Source organism: Chlamydotis macqueenii, chromosome 1, assembly GCF_036417535.1.
Source record: "Chlamydotis macqueenii isolate bChlMac1 chromosome 1, bChlMac1.mat, whole genome shotgun sequence".
Lineage (NCBI taxonomy): Eukaryota > Metazoa > Chordata > Aves > Otidiformes > Otididae > Chlamydotis > Chlamydotis macqueenii.
The window spans coordinates 84,550,271-84,571,483 of NC_141556.1; the positions used below are offsets into that span (position 1 = coordinate 84,550,271).

The 21,213-nt window shown below is 45.3% G+C and overlaps 1 protein-coding gene across 3 annotated transcripts; it reads left to right on the forward strand.

Annotated features, from left to right (window-relative positions):
• The first annotated feature begins 26 nt into the window (after positions 1-26).
• On the forward strand, positions 27-21,005 carry LOC104476944 (C-type lectin domain family 4 member E). 3 transcript variants are annotated; one of them, XM_086758898.1, is made up of 8 exons: positions 27-3,278; positions 10,886-11,209; positions 14,665-14,781; positions 18,377-18,490; positions 18,607-18,699; positions 19,317-19,468; positions 19,681-19,802; positions 20,508-21,005. In XM_086758898.1, exons 2-8 carry the CDS (start codon positions 11,143-11,145, stop codon positions 20,647-20,649), a joined length of 807 nt encoding a protein of 268 aa, XP_086615024.1. In that variant the 5' UTR covers positions 27-3,278; positions 10,886-11,142; the 3' UTR covers positions 20,650-21,005. The 3 variants fall into 3 exon arrangements, with proteins under 3 accessions (XP_086615024.1, XP_086615016.1, XP_086615032.1); XM_086758890.1 differs by lacking the exon at positions 27-3,278 and having other exon boundaries at positions 8,921-11,209; XM_086758906.1 differs by lacking the exons at positions 27-3,278; positions 18,377-18,490 and having other exon boundaries at positions 8,921-11,209.
• Positions 21,006-21,213: the final 208 nt, after the last annotated feature.

A 21,213-nucleotide genomic window follows, 5' to 3' on the forward strand; every position in this document is an offset into this window, starting at 1 on the left:
TGCAGACTGGACAAGAGCAACTTTACAAGTGGCTGGGTTCAGGCTTTGTCTAGGTGAAGAACTAGGAGTGTGGAGGAAGGACACAAAAATGACCTATGACTGTTCCAAATGGGGTAAAACAAACAAACAAAAAATCCCCCACAAAACAACAATGTGGAAAAAGGCTTGACTGTAGGGGTGTGTGTGATACTTGATAAGAATGTGAATAAAACTAGCAAATGAGAAAATTTAGATGCCCTGCCATGTAGCATTTCAGACATCAGAGGCTTCCATACCCTGCAGATGTTTTAAGAATTGATTCTTGCCATGCTTGTAAATGGGAAGCAGTCTCGCTGCTGAGGTGAGCAAGGTGAGCCGAGTTGGCCCTTTGTCAGGGAGCCGCAAGGACTGGCTGCTCTGATAGGGAGACCAAGCTGGAAGGTGAGTCACAGCAAGGCAGGCAGGGGCAGTGGCCTTACCCACAAGGGAACAGTCCCACAGTACCTAAGCAGGAAGATCAGAACAGGTCAGGATGAGGATTTAGATTAGCAGGGTACATGACTGTACTAGCTCAGGGAGTGATCAAGGGTGAGAAACTTAGCTGAAATAAGCTTACAGGCAAACCTTCCTGAGATTTCTCAAAGCCAAACACCTATATTTAAGTTGGACAAGAGTCCAGGCAGCCAGTCCCCCAGAAGATAGAACATTGTCCCTGAGCATATTCTCCATCAAGCCTGCTCACAGCCATGTCTTCTTGCACAGCCACACTTGATTGGTGTTCAGCTGCCAGACAGTGAAGCTCTATGTATGGTTATGTTGAAATTACAATAGAAGTTTTGTGGCTTGGATAAAGGAGAAGTCTAAATCTTTTAAGTCAGCTGTTTGAATGACACCAGTAAATGCTGGCATCATTGTCAAATATTCTAGCATCTGTAGTGGCAAAAAAAAAATCTTCAGATCTAGGAGCAAAGCTCTTACCCTGTTTTGGTGACTAGAGTGGGTATGTTGCATAGGTCCTGGCCAGGCAGAAGGTGAAAGGTCTTGTCCATGAGCTATGGTGAAGCTTCTCTGACTTTTCAGTAGGTACTTGCAGCAAGAAGGGTTGAATAGCCTAAGAGGGTATTTCTCCAGAGTAGGAGGATTTTCAAGTGAGCTGTACCTAACAGAGGTGCTTGGATATACTCCTGTTTGTGCACAGAGGACTGGAAGCAGTTCATGAGGGAGAGCTTAGTCCTCTCTGGAGATCTTCCCAGTCACCCTATCTTTCCTAACAGTGGGACCTGCTAGAATGCAACAATTTGCTGTATCTTGTGTAAATTCTATCCCCTTTCTCATTGGCGACCATCAGGAACAATCTTCCTGTTCCTAGTGGGAGAAGTTGGCTGTCATAGTAAGTTACTGGTGAAATGACTTGGCCTGTGGCTGAATCTTCCCATCTCTTCCTGTACTTTCTTTTGCCAGTGATTTCTTCTAATGTAGCAGAACTCAGTATGCAGGCTGCTTGAGACCTACAGTATCTGATGTTGCAGACAATAGCATTCTCTAGGTAAAGGATTAAGGCCAGGACTTTATTGTGGGTCAGCAGATCAAACTGAGCAGTATCTCCTGAATGTTTATGTTCCACATAATAGATATCTAATTTCCTTAGGCTGCTGGGAAGAGCTACCATCAGTCTGAGAGGGACAATAGTCAAAGGGGGAGAAAAGGTCATGCCAAATGGGACACAGACTATAGCGCGTAGAATGAAGAAACAAATGTCAAAGGGAAGATCCTAGTTTTGTCTAGTTGTCATTTCTTTTGTGAGAGCTGCAGTTGAGGTGGGATGTGAGTGTTCTACCCTCTGTTCATTCTATTCTACATTCTGTGACCTAAAATTCCTGTCTTACAGCTGTCCAGTAACTATTCCTACTACAGCCACGCAACATGGATTGCAGGCACAAACTCGCTAGCTTTAACAAAGCCTTGGTGCTGCGTGTGGCTTCCCAAAGAATTGGAAAGAGATATCCAGTGGAGGAAATCAAACAAGATTAAAACCAAACAAGAAACCAGAAATTCCAAAGTCTTCCTGAGCTTTGGTGATGAGAGAACAGGATCTGAACCTGAACTTCAGTCCTGTTAAATCAGCATAAACCTACAAAGCCCTAGGAGGGAGCGTGACTGGGCTGTTAATGCATAAAAACAGAGCACTAGGCCCTGTGTAGTTAACACATGTTGTGATGCCTCAAGGTCTAGGCAATTCATTGAGTGATCATTACATTATGTGAACAGTAAATTCTCAGTTTAGAGACTTTCTTCCAAGTCAATAGTTTTGTCCATGGTAATAGTCAGGAAAAGCCCATTGCAGAATATAGTGCCCTTCTAGTTTGGTAGCTTAATTGTGCCAGCTGCCATTAGCTATAGCTGTGTCCTCATCCAGAGTTGGGCCTCTGACAGACATTCTTTGAAGCTGCCTCTGAGCATGGGAAGGTAAGTCAGCAGCAGCTGGTGCCTGTAGTGGCTCTGGACCAGAGCCAAGTTTTTCCAGCTGTCACTGCTGGAAGCCTGTGGTGAACTTGCATTGCTTATGTTTGGGTTGGGCCAGCCAGGTAACTTGCAATGGCCTGCTTTCTCTTTTCTTTCCCAGGCATTGTAGGATGGTGACTACTATATGTTGGGGCAGAGGCAGCTGGCTTGCTTAGGAGACTGGCTTTTTAATCCTTGAAGCAGATTGAAGAGACATTAACTGAAGGAAGGAGCTGCCTGTAACTTGCAGACTTTGTGTTGCGTCTTGGGCTCTAGGGGTGTAGAGAGGTGTGGTGCTCCCTTGCCCTCCTAGCCTGGTCTGTAAGCCTGGCTGGGTTGGTGACACCTGCAACCAGGGCTTGCAAGGTTGATCTCGCCAATGACTGTGTGCTGCCACTTGCTGCTGAATCCCCTTGTTGCAGGGCTTCTGGCAATCCCTGGGCTCAGCCATCATCTCCAGGGACGGGCTTGGGCTCCCAGCAGTCAGGAGTGGGGGATGCAGGCAAACATCACCTGGGAGCTGGCTAGCACCTGGGAAGCGCTCTCTGATAGAAATCACAGCTACAATCTGTCAGTAAGAGCATGCTGACTCCTAGGTTGGCAGCCTGCAGTGACCTCCCCTGGGCAGAGGAGAGCTGTGCCTTGGGGAGGGATGTCGGCAAGGGCTGGACCTGGGTATGGAACAAGCCACAAAGCAGAACTACAGCATCTGGAGGTGTCCCCAGGAGCATCTGAGATGGAGGGGAAAGGAAGGAGTGTCTTAACTTCACCACACAGGAGGCACAAAGGAGAAGGAGGTAGGTAACCATAAAATGACAGCACAAGAACTTTGGTAAGTCTGGTTTAAAACAGATCAGAACAGCTTTGAGTGACAGCAGAGTTTCTATTGCCTTTTATTGAATGCTTCCCTCAGTCCATTATCAGCTCTGCCTTCATGTCCACTAGTATAACTTGTCATTCAGATGCTTTCCTGAATGACTTAAAACTGACCCAAGATCAAATTTACCATAGTATGGTTTAAAGATTTCGCTTGCTGCCTGCCCTGCCCCACCTCTGCCCCCACTTTCTCCCTCTTGAAAGTTTGGCAGTAACAGAACTGGTGCATCCAAATGCAGACATGTTTTGCTATCCTAATGCCCTCTGCACTTCAGTTCCCTCATGCACGGTGTAGTGTGGGCCTTGGAATCAAGATGTCTCAGTCTTGTAGTTTGCCTGTGTGTCCACGTGTGTTGTATTTAAAATTTGGCCTATAGGAACTGAACTCCTCCTGGTCTTTTTTGAAGTAAAGTCTAAGCACTTGTCTGTGAGCTTAGGGTGTTAAGCAAACTGTTCAAAGATGTGTGGAGGTGCTACATCAGTAGCTTTACACAAACCATTGCTTTGGTTAGCTGGCAGGGATGAGGAACTGGATTCCAGCGAGCAGCTGTGCTAAGAAGAGAGGGGTAGGAGAGCATTTTCTTTAGAGAATATCTGCTAAGGAGCTATAGATATGGCAGCATAGGCTGTGTGTCTGGCCCAGAGTTAGGGGCTGCTGTCACTAGTACCTAAAGCTGAAGTCAATACCATGGGTACATGTACAAAGCATGCTTAGAAATGGTCGCTGCATAGTTTTTGAGTAGAACAGGAAAAGTCTTTAAGTAATATATTCTATATAGAAATAGGACTCCTGTAAGCAGACCCTGAGTAGTCTGGTCTAACTTCAGAAGTAGCCCTGCTTTAAGCAAGAGTTGCATGAGATACCTCCAGCCTGAACTATTTCCTAGCTCAGCTTCTGTACTCAGCTGTGGTGAGGTGGGTCCTGCGGTGGGCCAGCAGTGTCTGGTTCGATGCCTGACACCAGAGTTTGGTAGGTGGTGAGGACTGCTGAGGTCTGAGGATCCTTCAGCTCAGGAAGGGCCAATGCTGTGCAAGGACTACTGTGGTGTGCTGTGCCTGCTCGGCCTTAAAATGCTAAATACTCACGTAACTGTGAATTGGAGGTAGAATCTAAGAGACGCAGGCTACAGTGCTGTAGGCCAGTGTGAGTCAGCAAGGAGCACTTTGCTCTGCATCAGTCCCAGCTGGCAGCTCTGGGGCCTACAAGGAGTCAGCAGGAGGGGCTCTTTGCCCTCTGAGTCAATGCTGACTGTGCTGGAGGCTGGCACCTGGAAGTGCCGTTTGCCCACCCTTTGCTTTACTGTGCCGATGCCAATTTCAGTGGCCTACCATATTAAAAGTGGCTGACACAGGCACCTGGAGAGAATTAAAAAGTGCTCTTCACCATCTGGCCATGTTGACATCTGTGTCATGAGGAGGATCCCTTGTGCAGTTAAACCCCAAAGCTAGAGCCCTCGCTGCCTGGCATTAAAACTTCCCCAGCATGTTTCAGATGAGGTGCAAGGAAGTGTCCAGCTGAGGTGACTGTGCTCCCTGGTTTTAATTCAGCTTTCTACAGTTGTTTCCAGATGGCATTTCCCTTGTCCCATCCTGACTGGATGCATACAATGGCTGTGCTGCTTTTGGAGGGAGGTGGTGTCCCTTGCCCCACTGCTGGCCTGTGAAAACAAAGTGCATGATGGGTGCAGGGGCTCCAAATGGTGTGCAGGGCTTTCTTGGCTATCAGGTGCTACTAGGGCACAGGGTAAGGGTCAGCACAGGCCATTTAAAGTCTTCCTGATTTTAATGGTTTAACCCCACTTGGCAATTGAGTACCACACAGCCCTTTGCTCACCCTCCCCAGGGTATGGGGGAGAGAATCGAGAAGAAAATAAAATTTGTGGGTTGAGATAAAGACAGTTTATTAGGATAGCAAAGGAAGAAATAATAAAATATATCTAAAATGATAATAATATCTAGGGATAACAAAATATACAAAATGAACAATGCACAGTTTCTCACCACCCAACAACCCAATGACTGATACAGCCTGTCCTGAGCAGCAGTCACAGAATGAAAACTGAAAACGATCATGGAATGATCCTGAACAGGAAGAGAGAGCAAACGAGACAGAGCCCACTGGCCAACCCCCACTTATATACTCAGCATGATGTTTATGGCATGGAATACTTCCTTTGGCCAGTTTGGGTCAGCTGTACTGGCACCTGTACATTAGCAAACCCTGGGAAGCTGAAAAAAAGTCCTTGCTCTCTTTAGCAACAATTAATAACATCAGTGTTTATCAACATTCTTCACATACCACATCCATACTAAATCCAAAACACAGCAGCTACAGGGAAGAAAATGAGCTCCATCCCAGCCGAAACTAGAACAGAGATAAATCTACCCTTGATGCTTGGAGCAGCGTGAGAGAGCCACGTGATGCCGGTGCTGCAGGGCCTGAGGAGGGTTGTGCTGCTGTTCTAGTGCCATCTGGTGGGACAACCTAACCAGTGCGGCTCTCCCCAAAACCTCCCTTTGAGAAGGCTTTATTGTATGTGCATGGAGAGCAATGTGAGGATGTCGAGGAAAACAGCTTGAGATGAAGTAAGGGTGGCCCTAAAGTTACAGCATGGGTCTGGGCGACCTTACCTGATAGCCCCCTTGCTTGGTGGCTCTGGTTATTTTCCATTTTTGTGCTTTTCTTTCCACTCCCCCTTCAAAAGACAGAGACGAAGCGCACTTGCCTCACTGGGCAGAGGTGTAGCCGAACTGATTTCAAGGCTATTGAAATCTGTGCAATCCTTGGACAGAACTGACAATGAAGCATGAAGGATTGCCTCTGTGAGGCGATGTTATGTGCCCACAGCTTGTTCATGCAAATCCTATGTGCCCCCTCTAAGAAGCTAAACTTCACAGCACTGCCTCTGAAACAGGCCACTGGTCTGACCAAGACTTGGATCTGGCCCAGGTTCGAAGTCAGATATGCAGCTGTGGCAAGCAACTGCAGTATCTGATCTCCAACAGTTTCTGGCCTCAAAACTTGTGGCTTAGACCCAAAAGAGGAAAGGGGTGAAGATATGACGTTCCCAGTAATGACATAAAACAAAACTGTGAGATTATGCATCTGAATGTGTTCCTCTGTTGGCATTGGTTGGGTAATTTGTTAATTGCCTGAAGAAACAATCCGGAGTTAATGGTATATGTGAAGAGTGGGGTTGGGGCATCTTGGCTGATGGTTCCCTGGATATTTTTCTTCCTTCCTTTATAACTAAGGAATTTTGGGACCCTGTCAGCACACGTGAGCACAGAACTTTCCCTTTTCAAAGCTAGCTGAGTTTGAGCTCCCTCAGCTCAGATAGCTTTGGGACATGGTGCATTCTGCTTGAAACCTCATCTCTTCCTAAAACTTGGCAGAGATATGGGTGGGGAAGGAATGCACAAGCCCTCTTGGGGAGAAACATTTCTTTCTCATTTCTCCTACTTTTCTTTCCTTCTACTATGTTCTGCATGGTACTGTAACCACAGCATTTTGAGGAGCTGCTGGGCTCTGTCAAAATGCTAAAGTGTCAGTTCTCTCTGACTGCTTCTTTTATACCCTGCTTTTCAGTTGTTCTCAAAGCTTGTGAAAAGGTGTCTGCTTTCAGTATCCATAGGAAAGGATTTCTTACTAGTTCTGATGGCTTCTAATTTTTATCTTTCAAACTCTTTTTGACCTTTGCTTTGTTGTGGTTTTACACTTAATAGAGGTCATGGTCATTTCCATTTTTCTCATTTGGATGTGAGGTCAGCTTGCTGAAGAATGCATACTTGACATTTTAGCCATGTCAGCTTCCTTTTGCCTTTTGTCAGTTTTTCTAAAGAGGTACTAGGTATTGGATTTGGGCTGTCAATGTGATGTCCCTGTGTAACCTCCATGCCACCTGTGATGACTGCATTCCTTGCTAAGTTGAAAGATGTCTGTAGGGAAACATGGATATAGTGGGAAGGTGAAGGTGTACTGCATGGAGAGGGCAGAACACAGGTGGACGGGGAAGGGAGGAACTAAGGAACAGCAGTGGGAACACAGGGAAACAAAGTGATAGATTTGGGGATTTTTTTAAAAGCTTTTTAAAGGATATTTTTTTTCTGTTTTCAGCCCAGCAACTAACTGCTGGGCTCGATCCTCCTTGTCTTCCACCTATTTATATGCTGTCAGTGCATAAGAAATTCAAAGCACAAATTTTACCTTCAGGAATATAATCTCACTGTTGTTCCAGAAAAGCCCAGCATCAAACCGTGATGGTTCAGGGTTGAATTTTGACAGCAAGAAACAACTTTGATGGCTGAGAAGGAAGAATTGATCTATCTCCTGATAGATCTGAGTGCCATCTAGTATATTGTAATAAAATCAGCAGCTATACCCTGAATTTGCATTTGAAATGCCTCAGCTATGTTTGGAGATGTGTTTCAATGGTGTTGTAGTTCAGCCCCGACTGGGACCAGACTACGCAGTCTCTCTCTCACTCCCTCCACCCTCTGAGAGAATAGGGGGAGATGAAAAATGGCTCGAGTTTGAGATAAGGATGGGGAGAAATCTTTAAAGTTACCGTTACGGGCAAAACAGACTCAACTTGGGGAAAACTATTCATTTATTTCTAAAACTAGGAGGAGAATGAGACAGGGAACAAGATAACCTCCCCCCCACCCCTCCCTCTTTCCAGGCTTAACATTATCTCTACTACCTTCCCTCCCCCGAGCGGCATAGGGAGAAGAGGGAATAGGGGTCGTGGTCAGTTCAACACTGTTGTATTGTTTCATGCCGCTGCTTCATCGTTGGGGGAAGAACTCCTTGCATTCCTCCCCTGCTCCAGCGTGGGGTCCCTCCCACGGGCCACAGTCCTTTGTAAAACTGCTCTGGCGTGGGTCATCTCTTCCACAGGGTGCAGTCCCTCCGCAATACCTGCCCCAGAGGGCCTTCCACAGGCCACAGCCTCCTTCGGGCATCCACCTGCCCCAGTGTGGGGTCCTCCACGGGCTGCAGGTGGATATCCGCTCCTCCGTGGACCTCCATGGGCTGCAGGGGGACAACCTGCTCCACCATGGTCATCACCACAGGCTGCAGGGGAATCTTGGCCAGGAGCCGCATTACTCCTCCCCCTCACTTCTAAACTGACCTTGGCGTCTGCAGCCGTTCCTCACCACAGGCTGGCAGATGTCTCTCAGGATCTTTTTTACATCTTATTCACTTCTCCTCTCCTCTCCACTTCTTGCAGCTGGGCTGGGCCGAGTTGGGCCCAGTCGGCTGCCTGGCAAGAGGCCAGAGGGTGAGGCCTGCAAGGCCCACAAGGCTTGCGCCTCCCCCTCTGTGACTCTGCCCCCGCTCAGCTTCTTCACATCTTCTCTTCTCTCTCTTTTTTTTTTTTTTCTGTTTTCCCCTTCTTAAATACGTTATTGCAGAGGCATTATCATGGAACATTCTGCTACCAGTCGGCTTGGCCTTGGCCAGCAGCGGGTCTGCCCTAGGCCCAGCCAAGTCTACTGAACAAAGGGGAGCAACTTCTAGCAGTTTCCTACCACCTTAGGCCACCCCTCACTAAACAAAAGCCAAAAAGCTCATGAAGCTACACTGTGACTTCCTTCTCTGTCTGCTGATTGTATTTCCCATTTCTTCACAGTGGAAAGTTTGAAACTCTACCAGGAAGTGAGACTGAGTACCCATGAGGCTTGGTTGGCTGGGGGCAGGGAGAAAGCATTCAGAGAATTACTCTGACTGAAATCTCAGCATGAAATTTGAGGGCATAACTAGGTTTCAGCAAACACTTATGGGGACTTAATTCCGGTGACAGGGCCAAGCCTCAAGACAAAGGAAAGTGCTGGAAGGATGTTGGAAATAAAAGCAGACAGCATGCATCTTTTCAAGGGAGCAGACTTCTGTCCTACAACTACTCTTCTTCTGAATAAAATCACCTTCTTTGCACACAATACAAAAAGGAGAAATGAAGCCAGCTCAGTGCAGTCTCAGGGAGAAATACAAAAGGAGAAATGAAGCCAGTTCAGCGTGTGGCTCCTTGGTAAATAAATCCAGCTACACATGCCCCATTGTGTTTAGGCGCAGTTCTCCATAATCTGTGTGCAGATGTCCACTACATCTCTCCCTTGCCCTTTACCTTCTGCCACATTTTTTTTTGTCTTTTATCTGATGCATGTTCTTCCTTGCACTGTCTTGTCCCACCTCCAACTTAGCCCTTTGTACCCTCTGTGTTAGCTCCCTGGATGTCCTGCTAGCATCTCTGCCTTGAGGAAATTCCAGCTAGCCAAACTAAACAAGCAAAGCTTCCTCCTTCTTTCTTCCAGTTGTTTTGGAGATCTTACTGTAGCTTTTTAATACTTAGAGGCAGCTTATAAGAAAGATGAAAACAGACTTTTTGCCAGCACCTGTAATGACAGGACAAGGGGAAAAGCTTCTAAGCTGAAAGAGGATAGATCTAGATTAGATATAAGGAATAAATTCTTTATGATGAGAATGGTAAGACACTAGAACAAGTTGCCCAGAGAAGTTGTGGATGTTCCATTACTGGAAGTGTTCAAGGTCAGGTTGGACAGGGCTCTGAGCAACCTGATCTAGTCTAGTGAAAGATGTTTCTGCCTATGACAGAGCAGCTGGTCTAGATGATCTGTGAAGGCCCCTTCCAACCAAACCATTCTGTGATTCCTAAGTCCCGTCTGCTGACTGAACCCTGATTCAGCATGTATCCCAGCAGCCATTTCCCTTAATTGTCTCTTTTTAACATCTACCCCACCCTGAAATCAGATTAAACAGAAATCTAATATTTTCCCCAAGGTAATATCAGAGGTCTTTACCACAAAGCAGAAAAGAGAGCTAAATTAGTGTTGCAGCAAAAAATATAAACCAGCTCTTTTCAGCCTCAGAAATGGAGCCTGACTCCCTGAAGCAAGCACTGTTCTGAACTTCCATAGGCTTTAAATCAGATTGTTATAGAGAGGTCTCTGTGTGTGCTCTTCCCAATAACCTCTCAAATCATCAACATTTTTGATATTCCACTTTGTTTGTTCATCTCCCTGACCCTGGATTCATCCATCTCTGTTTCTCCTTGGATATAAAAGGTTCTAATTATTTATATTCCTTTGCCTAAGGCTGCTACTCCCCAGTCTCACTTCTAGAGGAACAGTTTGAGTTTTATTTTAGTTCTAGCTGCCAACTGGGGCTCACTTCCCAAGATGAGACCTAGCATGCAATATTTGATGTAGCAAATGCAGCTTAACCACAAGAGCAAGTGAGGGCAGAATGCACTTTGTACTGGGCTGTGCTGCAGATTAAACTGACCTAACACCCATGATAGCTGCAAACCTAAGAGCAATGGTAGACTTACTAACAGACAAAAATGGCATGAAGGTAAGGGAAGGAGAGAGAGTTAAAAAAGAAGGGTGAGAAAAAAGAAAAACCAGAATATCTTAAAAAGGGAACCTGCCAGCTGAGAATGGGAGAAGGAGGAGTGCAACTTCCTTTTCAGTTGTTAGGTTCTCATATTTTTTTTTTGTCTCTTAGAAGTTTCCACAGTACCGGGACCGATTTCCTGGGCTAAGAAACTGAAGATCTCCTCTGAAGAGCATTTCTGAGCTCCCAAGAATTCTCAGGTTATTGCCAGTATTAAGAACAGCCGCCTTTGACAGACAGAGGGTTAATGAGCAGATGGGAAGGGCTCAGTAACTTATTGGTGTCTGCCTCTGGAACCAGAGACCAAAAAGACTAGCCTTTCACACAGTGAAACTAAGGACAGGGATCAGTGACCACACGGTGATTAAATGGCTTCAGAAATCACCTATGCTGAAGTGAAGTTCAAGAATGCATCACCAGCTGCAATGGTCAAAGGTAAGGAGTGGGTGGGTTATTAAGGGGAAGGGGACATGAAAGGAGAGGAGCTGAAGAGCAGGGAATGGAGACTTTTCCTTCCGTGGCTCTGATTCCTACCTGGTATTGACAAATAGGTGAGAAAAAGGAATTGTCTGCCGCAACATGAGCAGGAAACTGGAGGAGTTTTGAAGTAAGAGCGTTAAGGAATGTCTACAAGAGGAGAGGTGGGAATCTTTAGGTAGTTTGAGTTGTAACATGAGCAAACAGTAGGTTTCAAGTGAGCATTCAGTAAGGAAAGTATTTGGGCCCCCTTAGTCCCTTGGTTGCAACACGAACAGTGGCGAACAGTAGAGGGTCCAGGATGGGTGCTTTAGCCCTGGTATGATGGAGGCAGTGCTGCCTTGCTATATGTTATCTAGTTTTGGATGACAGTGTCATTTTTTTTTTTTACATATACTGAGTACTAGCAATAGAGACTATATTTATTATGAACAATCTGATCTGTCACAAAGGTGGAGGGGCTCCCAGGGGAGCAAATAAGCCCAAGCCTTGGCTGCTACTGCTCTTGCCTCTGAGAGATTGAGACTACAGATTCTTGCTTATGGAGAGAGCACGAGTAGAGAACCAACATGCTTCCTTACAGTAGAGTCATCAATTGCCCTCTGCAGCTTCTTGAGAGGTGGCACTGGCTGCAGAAACTCATAGCCCTATTGTCCTGGTTGATTAAGAAATGGTCCTTGGAGAAGTGAGACCCAGAATTTAAAAGGAATAATGGACTTGAACAAAACACCTAAAATACATAGATAAAGAATTCTCTAAGATCTGGAGGAAGATCCAGTTCTGTGATTGATGTCTACCACTCCTGAAAAATGATTAACATAGCAAACAAACAAATTTTTATTGCTATTAAAAATCATACTTGTAAAACGGTGCCCTTGTGCCAATTTAAGATATGTTCTGAACATTGTGCCACAAGTAGAGATGTTCCATCTATGGCTTATTGCTTCCACACTTAGATACAGGACCCTGCACAACAGTATGTTCCAGAGGCGTAAAAGTATGTATGTGTAAATGAGTGAACAAATAAATAACTTATTATTGCTACTAACTTGCCTATTTACTAAAGCTTTACAACCCCAAACAAAGCAGGCATCAGCTTCAGGTTATTATAAGGCATTTTATATATATATAATATATATATTATTATAAGACATGAGTCATGGAAATAAAGACTGTACATATTCCTAATTGACTTGAAAGCTGACTGGTTTTGATGCACCAAGATTAGCTGGTTCTGGTTACAGCTAGCATTTTTCACCATGGTGATGTGGGGGTGGTGGAAGTTCCCTGTTGTGTTCTCAATTACCTATTCCAAAGACACCTGATCCAGCCATATTTGCTTGAGCTGCGTATGCCAGCCTCATGCTATAGGTTTGGGTGTGTGCTCAGGGTCTGTCTTTGAGTGCACCTATCCAAAGTGATCACATACTTAGCTTATACTTCAAATTCAGAGAAGTGTCCAGTAATAAGTACCATTGCATATGGTGCTAATGTCTCTTCCAGTCTCTTGGTTTAGTTATAAGATAAGAGTTATGGCTGAAAATCACTGAAAGATTGAGGGACTCTTGCTGCTCTGTTGTCCTTCTGAGTGGTTACTGGCTATGCAGACTTCATATTGATAATGGCCAAGCTCACGTGGGTTTTCCCATTTTGTAGCCTCCTCTATTTGAGCTCTAGAGATACAAAATTGGCAGTCATGGGAAGATAGAGAGGACAAGGCAGCAGCTAATCAAACAATATATAATCTCTGGCAGGAGGTGTCAGAGACTACCGGGGTGGGTTTCACACCACAGTGCAGTTAGGGCTCCTGCATTTCCAAATGGGATTTCCCAGGTAGAAACATAGACTCCTGTGCTGCACAGCACTTGTTGCATGTACCTAGAAGATGCTGGATTTACATGCTGAGTAAACAGTATATGCTTATCAGAAGTGTTGTGTTGTGATCCTGATGGACGTGTTGCAAACATCCAGACTAACTGTAAGAAGCATTTTGCAGGGAGATTAACCCCCAGAGTATTTACAAAATCTACTGCACTTCAGTTGTGTTGGTGAGGTGCATTCATAATGGCAGTGGTCTTTCTGCCACCTGAGTGTGAGTGTGGGATGCACAGATCAGCCTGGGCACAGGTTGAATGGTCAATCTGTTGACATGGAGCACATGAAAAATTCATTTGTACTGGTCAGATCTATTGTCTGAAATAGATGACTGGACTCCAGATTATGATCCAGGTCCTTATTTTCACTACAGATCAAAGCTCTGGCTTAGAAAAACATGATTTGGCCAGGGAAATCTGATCTTGTCTATGAATGAATGAATGTTTTATCTTGTGGTAATGAAAGATGATGCTTTTTGCTATTCTGTAACAGCCTCCTCTAAGCTTCTGTAAAATATTCAGAGAGCTTCCAAATAGCAGGTTTCTGGAAGTCTTGCTCGCTAGGCATGTCTAGCAGGCACATGTGGCTTTTGGCACACTCGGGAGTATCATGCTGAGCAATGAATGACTCTCTCAAAAGCTTATCATTAATATCAGTCTCTTAAAACTTCTTTACTGCTGTGAGTAAAGTAAGTGCTGCTGTCTCCTTACTCTCCTGTTTGCCCTGACTTGTGTACCTGCCACAAGCTAGAACAGTCTCCTAAAAATTGTTTGCTTTTCCTTCCCTTTGATCCATTCTCCTGCCTGCTCCCAAACCTCCTAAGTACTGACAGTGTCTCTCTAGACAAAAGTCAGGCCCCAGCAAGTCTGAATCTGAGTGGGATACTTTATTCATGCTGCTGGACACTGCTCTCCTGAGGCATCCAGCCTAGCACAGTCTAGTTTTACTACATCAAATCTCAGAACCCTGTCTTGGAAAGCAGAGATGGAAGTAATTGTCTTTTTTTCCCTTGCAGGATTCTATGCCGTTATTGTTTTGCACGGGTTTTTTTTTTTTGTCTTCTGTCCTCATTCAGCTTACACCAACCTTGTACACAGAAAGTCCAAAAAGCTAAGAAGGAAATTAAATAGGCATAAAAAGTTTTCTGTGAAGTCAGCATGAAATCTTCATGTGAGTTTCTCAAGTATCATGGCTTGAGTGATGTTGTATTTGACAGCTCTTGGCTCAATCTAGAAATACTCCAGATTGTAAGGCCATGTGAAGGCATCACCCCCAAACACCAGCAATTAGCATTGCTAGCTCACCAATAGGGCTGTGAACAGTGTTGCTGAACCTGATCTTCTCTAGAAATCACAGAGGTCACCTGCTTTGTCCCAATTTGCTCCTGTCCCAAACTATGTGACTTCCACATCAGAACTTGGGTTTTTTTTTGGTTTTTTTTTAAGCAGCTCTCCCTTCAGTTGTACATCCTTGGTATGTGGGCTGACTGAAGCACAGTTGACTACGCCATTGTATTTAGTCTGTTCCTTCAATTTTAGTTCCTCCTGAGACTAAGAAGCATGAGCATCATCCCCAGAAATGCCCTCCTTGGCTCCCATGGCTCATCTCACTGCTGTTCCTCTTGGTGTGCATTGCCCTTGTTATTGCTCTCTTTGGTGAGTACATGCAGGCTGGTTATAGGAGAGAGGTCTGGGGGAAGTGTTGGGAGAAAAGCAGAGAAATCAGAGCCTATCCTCCAACCAGAAGGGTGCTTTGACTCAGGAACTGTTTTGTTGTGAGTGAGGATGCAAGGACCAACAATTGGGCTCAGAAAACCTGAATGTTGAATATCTGAAAGGTATGTTTAGGAGCAAAATCTTTCCTAACTACTTAAAAATTGATGATTTAAGGGTACAGTTGCAACATAACACAAACTTCTCTCTTGCAGGCCAGCCAAACCAGATATTTTGGCCAACTGGTATGCAGGAGCTAGGACTACAACAGCATTATGCCAGATGGTTCTTTTGTATATATCTTCTTTCTTAGAATGACGGAGACTTAGGTGGGAAGGGATTTCAGGAGGTCTCTGGTTTAAAGTCCTACTTGAAGCATGGTCATCTTCAGAGTTTCAGGATTACTTAGGCTTTCTGTAAGGTCTCAGGCTTTTCTGCCCTGATTTTGTATATGTCTTCATACATCCTCCAAGTCTTCCACTGTTTACCTTGTGGCCTTTTCAGTGTTCCCAGATTGCACATCCCCATCTTGCATGGCCTTTTTGGAAATGTGGAACAATCCTCTACCTGCATACCACACAAAAATAACTTATTTAAGTTCAGCAGAGGGGAAGAAGCTTGGAGATGGCAGCAAAGTGTCTATACAAGCAGCTGGACCTGCACTTGAGCTGTCTAAGATGCTTTGACATGCTCTATATCCTAACAGAAAAAAACAGCTTTCTACAGTTAGTCCTAGCATCTCTAGGATTAACTGCACAGTACAAACTCTTGCTCCTTTTTAGTGTTAATTGCATTCTATTAGAATAATTCATTAAAAGTGATTACTGAACATGCAGTTGTAGAAATTGTGATCGCTGTTTCATTCTTATTTTCTGCTAAGGATCATTCATGGCATATTTGCAAAAATTGTCACTAAAGATTGTGAATTATGGAAGAAGGCATGTTGTTAGGTTAAATTGCTGCCCTTCCTTTTGCTGTCAGTACCCAAATCCCAGAAGTTTGTATTGTTTTGTTCCCAAATGTATAACTTTTCACAATACTCTGTTAAATGTATGGGGAGGTTTAGGACAGTCTGTTAGGGTCTAATACTACCTGGCCAGGTTCTTTTAGCTATTCCAAACATGAAAAGTTAAATTTTTAATGACAAATTTAGTTATCCAAGTTATTTGATGTTACGTAGGATTTTGATTTACCTGAGAGATACAGGAATGTATTTAAATAAAAACACAAGCACAAATTGCACTTAGAGGGTAGCAATTGGAGTGCAAAGAGAATCACAACACAAATGTGATTCTCATTACTAGTCTCTGCAGTATGCTTAACATGAAGACACTGGCTTAAAGCCAGCTCAGGCCCAGCACTTTCTTCAGAGATTTTTTTGTTAATCAGTCTTTTACACTGTTTTGGGCTGAGCCATGTATACACTCGCCCCATGCTGGTGTGGCTAACTTAGGAAGACATTGCCCTACTTTTTACCCTTAGAGGGATCAGCAGTTACACAGCTGGTCAATTCACTCAGTGGATACAACTCATTGATTCACTCAGCAGAACTGGAACAAAGGCCACGATCTAGTCCCCTTTGTGTTGAGATCAGGTCACTTTTCTTTGTACCAGTTGTAGTTGGCCATGCATTCACCTTGCTCATCTGCTCTGAGCCATAGGAATTCACTCATCGGGCACAGAGGCCATTATGATTACTCTGCATCCTTCACTATTAACAATATTTCTAAATGAAATGGTTGATAAAACATCTGTGTTACTTAGCATACACTGATGAGCTTCCAATCAATATCCCCCGAGTGTCTGAGTTAGTTATAAGTCCTTTGGGTTGAGAATGTGGCCTGCTGACACCTGTCACCAAGAGTTATTATTCCCTATAAACTGGATAGTATGTCATAGAATCATAGAATGGTTAGAGTTGGAAGGGACCTTCAAAGGTCATCTAGTCCAACCCCCCTGCAAGGAACAGGGACATCTTCCACTAGATCAGGTTGCTCAGGGCCTCATCCAACCTGGCCTTGAACGTTTCCAGGGATGGGGCTTCCACCACCTCTCTGGGAAACCTGTTCCAGTGTTCTACAACCCTCAGAGTAAAAAAAATTTTCCTAATATCAATCTAAATCTACCTCCCTCTATTTTAAAACCATTACCTCTAGTCCTGTCACAACAGGCCCTACTGAAGAGTTTCTCCCCATCTTTCCTGTAGGCCCCCTTTAGGTACTGGAAGACCACTATAAGGTCTGCCCGGAGCCTCCTCTTCTCCAGGCTGAACAGCCCCAACTGTCTCAGCCTGTCCTCATAGGAGAGGTGCTCCAGCCCTCTGATCATCTTTGTGGCCCTCCTCTGGACCTTCTCCAACTGGTCCATGTCCTTCTTGTGTTGGGGGCTCCAGAACTGGACACAGTACTCCAGGTGGGGTCTCACCAGAGCAGAGTGGAGGGGCAGAATCACCTCCCTTGACCTGCTGGCCACGCTCCTCTTGATGCAGCCCAGGATGCGGTTGGCCTTCTGGGCCGCAAGGGTGCATTGCCTGCTCATGTTGAGCTTCTCATCTACCAGCACTCCCAAGTCCCTGTCCTCAGGGCTGGTCTCAATCCATTCTCTGCCCAGCCTATATTTGTGCCTGGGATTGCCATGACCCAGGTGAAGGACCTTGCACTTGGCCTGGTTGAACTTCATGAGGTTGGCATGGGCCCACCTGTCCAGCCTGTCAAGGTCCCTCTGGATGGCATCCCTCCCCTCTAGGAATTTACCTTCCACTTTGGTTTCAGCAGCTCTGATTGTGATTGTCTTCACCTGAACTGTCTTTGCTGCTGATGAAATAGACTCATCTGATGTCTTAGTCATTGGAAGTGCTATTGATGTCTATCCTAGGAAGAGATAAACTGCCACTGAAGTGATGCTTCTTATTCACTGATTGTAAAGAGATTTAGACAGGCAGTTTGGCTGTAGGTATCTACATGTGTGGTTGTGTTAAAGAGTAACTCTGAAACAGCTAACATTGTTGTATTAAGTCAAGATGTTCTTTGTACACTTAATCTCTAATCAGAAGAACAAACATTTATTATCCTGTAACCAAGGATATTCATCCAATTAAACCTTGAGAAGAATATTTAATCAGAATATTTTGAAGATGTTTGTGTATGGTGCCAACTACTGAAGAAACTAGAGGAAAGGTAATTCCAGCAGGAGTCACCACAACCACCGACTCATGGACTCTATACTCAAATTGTACCACTGACTCAAAAGAAATAAGTGGAGTAACAGGACTGATGTGTACTAATTTACATGTTAGGCGAGGAGAACATAACCAATCATTTAATAGAATAATAATGCATATATATTAGAAAGTTGAATATGTAAAAGTTTTGTGTATAGCTATACTGCAGAGGGTCCCGCTTGGTGTGCATGATTTGTGGGAGACCAAAAAACATCCAGGCTTGCACAAACCTGAAATAAATGACCTATATCTCTCCTGAGTGTGTGATTATTGGCTCATTGCACACCAGGTGACAAATCTGTCTTTTTCAGACAAAAGCTGGAGGAGTCCTTGTGGGCAGCTGTGGGATGCTGGCAGCAGAAATGCCTCTTCCTTTTGCCTGGAGAATGGCAGTTATTACTTGTGAAACTGAAAGAGACAGCCGGAAGAGAGGTGATGCTGAGATAGTGCTTGGTGGTGAAATGGGGAAACAAGAATGAAGCCCAGCTATGATATGTAATGAGCTGGGTGCAAGGCATAATGCTGCCACCTTTCCCTTCCCTTTCTAGTTGCTCCCTGCTCCCCCAGCAGCGGACAGCCCACAATTCTGCAGCAGAGATTCATGGAGTGGCGGTGCTTCTCGGTGGTTCTGCAAGGCAAAGGTCAGTAGTGCTGACGGGGTGCAGGAGATCTTTGGGATGGGGACAGTGAATGCTGGGGTCTGCAGCAAGGATCAGTGGGAGCAGACACTTTAGAGGCAGACTCCAGAGGAGGGAGGTGGGGAGAAAAAGCATTTTCCTGCTAACAGCTTAATGGGAGGAGAGGGCCATGTTAATGATATCCTGGAGGGCAGGGTGGCTGTGAATACTGACAAAACTAAAGGGATAACCTTCAGCTGCACAGGGAAGGTTAACAATGGAACAATAATTAAAGTGCAGCTCTAATCAGGGAAAGAAGCAATATTTCCTGTTCCCTGGTTCTAAAAGCCTAAAGGAGACTGTACAAGCAGAAGTCAAAGCCGGTCACCAAAATAACTTTCTATTTGTCAAGACCTGAGATCATGTTACGAGAATTAACATAGATTGGTGTACAGAAACCTCACTGGTCATACCCCAAAGCAATTGGAAGCAATAGCGCTACTATCCTTGTTTTTCCAATCCCTTTCTGTCAGGAAAAGTGATCTAAGGAGAACATGAGCATTGTCCCTACAGAACAGGGATCCTTGCAGTGATTATCTCTCTTGTTATGAGCTTCATCTGTGACGTGTCTCCCTGCACAGGGCGAGGCTGGACATGCTGCCCAAAGGCCTGGAAACACTTTCACAAAAGCTGCTATTATCTGTCAGATGATATGATGCCCCTTGCTGAGAGTGTGAAGAATTGTACTGAGATGGGCTCCCACTTGGTGGTGATCAACAGTGAAGCAGAACAGGTAGGTGCAAGGCTGAGAGAGGAGCACAGCAGCTAGAGACACAGTGCCAGGTCCTGGAGGGGACTCAGAGCCCTTCCTTGCTCCTGCAGCTTCTGCATGCCTTCAGCACCAACTTCCTCTGCCACTAGCCCCACCCCACAGGGAATTACTCCTGCCGTCTCCCTCTGCTCAGTCCTGCACCTCATCAATATTGTACTCTCCCTGATTTCCAGGCTTTCCTCACTCAGGCGCTACAACAATCTCCAAAAGGAACAAATTACTACATTGGTCTGAGTGCGCAGGAGGTGAGCCAGTGGCAGTGGGTGGATCGGACTCCATATAATGAGTCAGCAACGTGAGTATTCCTGGATGGAGAGCGTTTAGTACAGCTCATGGTGGTGCAAGAGAGTAGGAGAGATGTGAGGCTGCATGAGAGAAGGGTCAGACAACTCCCTGTGAGGACAATGATGGAGCAGGAGAGGGCTGTAGGGCACACAGCCCATCCATGCGGGTTAATGGTTGTCAGTTAACTACCTGTGATGTGACCATCAATGATGTGGGCACAGAAGTGTCTGCATCTCGCCAGCAGGAAGAACCCTTCAGAGGCTACCAGCCTTGCCCGACCTCCATACAGCACTTGCCACGGACATGTGCATATCTGTGCACAGCATGGTCAGTGCTCTGATGCTGTAGAAGACATGGAGCACAGGGAGATATCATCATGACTATCGTGGCTGTGTCTCCTTCTAGAGGACAAACTTGCTCTGGAGGCAGACACATGCCTCTGCTGGGTGTGAAGTGCGTGAAGTGAGTGGTGCTGAGCAGCTTCCCCATCAGGACTGAGCAGGGGCCTGTTATGTTGGCTGCAGGAAGAAGGCAGTTTTTCACAGGAGAGTGGTGCCAGTCAGATGTCAGAGTGGGAGGAAGGGTACTGCTTCTCTCAGTGAATAGGCATCTGGAATTTTTCTCTCTCCCCTCCAAGCCCTGCATCCTGCTGCTGCCTGTTCCAGTAGTGCTCTACAGGATACACTTGGGAGTAACATGTCTGTTTCTGTCTCAGGTTCTGGCGGACAGGGGAACCAAGCAATGTGATTCCCGAGATGTGCGTTGTAATCCATAGCAATTCACAAATAAACAACTGGAATGATGTCCGATGCGACCGCCATTATCGAATTTGTGAAGCTGCAGCAGTAACTGTGTGATGGAGTGATCCTCATCCTGACTGCAGCGGAGACGTGAGCACTGAGCTGGGTGGGATGAGGGGCCCTGGATCACGTAACTTCACTCTGCTGAGTAGGATGATGTGAGTGAAAGCAATATTACTCTGTGTCCAGCATCCCCAGTGCACGTATCGGCTCAGGGAACATATGAAGTTCTCCAAGAAGAAGAAACGGGAATCGAATACAGATATTCAGAGCTGTGATTTCCTTTGTCTCCGTGAGCAGAGATGTCTTCTTTTTCTTGGGGTACACAGAGAATATCCTCTAGTTCCGTTGGTTTTGCTGAATAAATACTAATTTCCTATAAAAGGGAAAATACAATAGTAGACCAATGACAAGTCTTTGTGCTGTGTCTCACTCTTCATCTCTTTCCCTCTCCACAGTGCAGGTGTTTTGTTATAATGAGTATCAAAAGATGTTCCTGTTCCAGGATAGACTCTTATGCAACTACTGCAGCACAAATAGTATCCACTCAGTAAGAATGAACCCCTCGGAGACAACCAAGCTACACAGTCCCATTGCACACAGTCAAAGCTCTGGTGTGGG